This window comes from Lactuca serriola, chromosome 8 (assembly GCF_051521515.1).
Source record: "Lactuca serriola cultivar US96UC23 chromosome 8, Lser_US96UC23_V15, whole genome shotgun sequence".
Lineage (NCBI taxonomy): Eukaryota > Viridiplantae > Streptophyta > Magnoliopsida > Asterales > Asteraceae > Lactuca > Lactuca serriola.
Genome location: NC_136415.1, coordinates 183,192,006 through 183,194,660, shown reverse-complemented (window position 1 = coordinate 183,194,660; position 2,655 = coordinate 183,192,006). Strand labels below are relative to the sequence as shown.

At 33.7% G+C, this 2,655-nt stretch overlaps 1 protein-coding gene across 2 annotated transcripts; it reads right to left on the bottom strand.

Moving 5' to 3' along the window:
• LOC145070806 (annexin D3-like) lies at positions 1-2,156 on the bottom strand. Of its 2 annotated transcripts, none has more exons than XM_079017763.1 (6): positions 2,003-2,156; positions 1,676-1,810; positions 1,317-1,544; positions 1,034-1,246; positions 476-565; positions 1-367 (listed from the first exon to the last, which is right to left on the bottom strand). In XM_079017763.1, the coding sequence occupies exons 2-6, from the start codon at positions 1,760-1,762 to the stop codon at positions 170-172; spliced, it is 816 nt and encodes a 271-aa protein (XP_078873889.1). In that variant the 5' UTR covers positions 1,763-1,810; positions 2,003-2,156; the 3' UTR covers positions 1-169. The 2 variants fall into 2 exon arrangements, with proteins under 2 accessions (XP_078873889.1, XP_078873888.1); XM_079017762.1 differs by having other exon boundaries at positions 1,665-1,810; positions 2,003-2,128.
• Between the last annotated feature and the right edge of the window lie 499 nt (positions 2,157-2,655).

Below are 2,655 nucleotides of genomic sequence, written 5' to 3'. Positions count from 1 at the left end.
TGATGAAAAATGGACCATTATATGTATAAACAACATGACCCAAATACCAAACATAATTCAACAACTCTGCCCTTTACTAGAAAGTTCAAATCATGATTCAAACCAACACATACATCATGTTCACCTCCAATCATACCTTATACCTTGTACATGTACAGAAGAATCCGAGTTATTGTCCCAACAATGCTATCAAAAAAGCCCCATAATCTCCAGAAGTCTCGTCTTTAACCAGCTTGTCAAGGCTTGTTTTGTGTATATCAAAATATGCTTTTTTCACTTTAATTAGATCTATTTCAGCTCGACTTATAATTACTCTTGTTAGCGCATCTTCATCTGTACCCCAACCGTCAGTTGCAGCTTTGATCACCTGCTCATATTCCAAAACAAGTGATGTAAAATTATATAGTGATGGTGCACATAAATAAGAAACAATAAAGCAACTTGGTTTTCTTCTCTCTAATGGCAATTCAATTACCTCAACAAAATGTCTCTCAGGGGAAATAATACATTTAATCACAATTGTCACCAACGATACCAACAGATCATCGCTGTAATCCTTGATATCCTGTCAAAACAATCAACTTCATTGTAAAACTATATACAAAGATTCAGAGTTCATATATCAGAATAAGTGTTCGCTGAAGCAAGGGCAATTTTGGAATTTTAAATGCAAAAGATAAATAACAAGATACAACATTTCTCAGCCATGTGTCATTTCATTTGATTTTTAGTGTCGGGTCGTGATGTGGTGTTTTTTATTTCATTGTACGCTAGCTCTTTGGTGGTCCCTTTGTTTTTTTATTGGTTATTGGCCGTTAAAAAAAAAAAAAAAAAAAAAAAAACTCTATACAAAAATCTACCGTTTGTTGTGTTTTAGGGAAAAAACATAATAAAAACATCTTTCTATATATAGATTGAATTCAAACATAAAACCAAAACACATCTAGCTATGTCAAAATCATCCTGAAAAGTGTTGAGTTTTTGAACTTTCAAACTAAAAAGATATGACTCTAAGGATTAAAAGACACTTAACCTCGTGAAGGAGAATTCCATATTTTTTATGGTAGGATTCGAACGTGGCTTTGAGCTGGAACACGTTCCTCGTGCTAAGTATCCACATAACAATATCCTGATCTAATTGCTTCAATTTAACAGCTTCTTGTAACTTGGATGCTTCATCATCTGCAACATCCAAATCTACAACTGCCCCATCGAACCTGAAGGAACTTACCAACCCAACTAGAATCTGCATTAATGGAAGAAGTTAATAAAAATATGGATTTTTTTTATTCAAAAGTCAAAACGGAAACAAATACCTTTCTCACTGATGGTGGAGCATTAACGATTATGTCTTCTTCGATTGAACATTCAAAGAGGGAACAGTAGCACTTTCTTACAGCGAGCAGATGATGAGGAGACGACGCACAAGAGATTTCGATTACTACTTTTAGTTTATCAAGGCTTTTATTCTTGGACTTTAACGCTTTGTTCACAAGCCTCGCATCTCTTTCTGCTGGATCGTATGTCCATAAGATCACTGCTCTCTGTTATATGCATATATTGTATTATATCTTCACATTATTATATATATGTGTGTTTCTTCTCTCCGAAGACAAAGTGCACGTTTGACTTTTTAATATGTTGAAATGCAAAAAAGAACATACCCCAAAATCACCTGAAAGCTCAGAATCAAGAGAATCAATGAGGGATTGATTGTATAATTTTTGATAAGTGTCTCGAATGATCTTTCGTTGAGTTGCATTCCTATGACCCAATACTTGAATCACAGCCTTCTCATCAGTTCCCCATCCTGACACCCACACCTTATCTTGTTAGTTAATATTCTTAATTCCACATCTCATCAGAAAAATCAAAACGTTAAATATAAAAGATTCACACAATTTTCTGTAATTGTGAGATACAAACTAAATCATCAAATCTGTTAAGGTGTGTGTGTGTGTGAGAGAGAGAGAGAGAGAGAAAGACAGAGAGAGATCGGTACCTTTGAAAGCTTTTCTAAGCGTTTCAGAATCTTGGGTAGGAGAAGGAAGTTCTTGTGGTACTGTGAGAGTAGCCATTGTTAATTTGTTCTTCCTGTTTTTCGATTGATGGAACGGAGAGGGGTAATAAACAGAAAATCTTATTTTTATATGCTTAGTCAGTCGTTTTGGCATATAACCATGACTTTTTATTTATTATTAATTAAAGGATAGTGTTTATATTTGTTAAAATATAAGAAAACATAAAGTATCATTAATAAATTATATCAATATGAGCCATTGATAAGAAATTCGTGGATATTCTATGAATATTGAAGGAACACGAACAAGTCACCTGTCACCAGGAGATCTCATACAACGAATTAAATATATTGACAGGTGTAAAATTATTAATTTCTAAAGGGAGTCTATTTCATTAGCTATAAGTTTATTTATCTTGTAATATTCACGTAAATAGTATATTCATTGATCTGTAGACACATTTTTACGTTTAAAATAATTAATTTAGGCAACATTATGGGATTGGTCTCTTGTTTACTACTCTTAACCAATGATGAGTATAGAATAAAAAACCACCTAGTTCCCTAACCGAGTTCAACGAGTCCGGTTCAAGAGAAAGTCGGACTCAATTGGGCCGGTTCACCCAAAAAACGGT

What these genes read in the sequence shown, in the direction of transcription:
- LOC145070806 (XM_079017762.1), bottom strand. Translation starts at nt 2,078, where the DNA reads ATGGCTACTCTCACAGTACCACAAGAACTTCCTTCTCCTACCCAAGAT. An exon ending in GCTTAGAAAAGCTTTCAAAG is followed by an intron (nt 1,811 to 2,002) that starts GTACCGATCTCT and finishes TGTGGGTGTCAG; the next exon opens with GATGGGGAACTGATGAGAAG. An exon ending in ATGGAATTCTCCTTCACGAG is followed by an intron (nt 566 to 1,033) that starts GTTAAGTGTCTT and finishes TTGTTTTGACAG; the next exon opens with GATATCAAGGATTACAGCGA.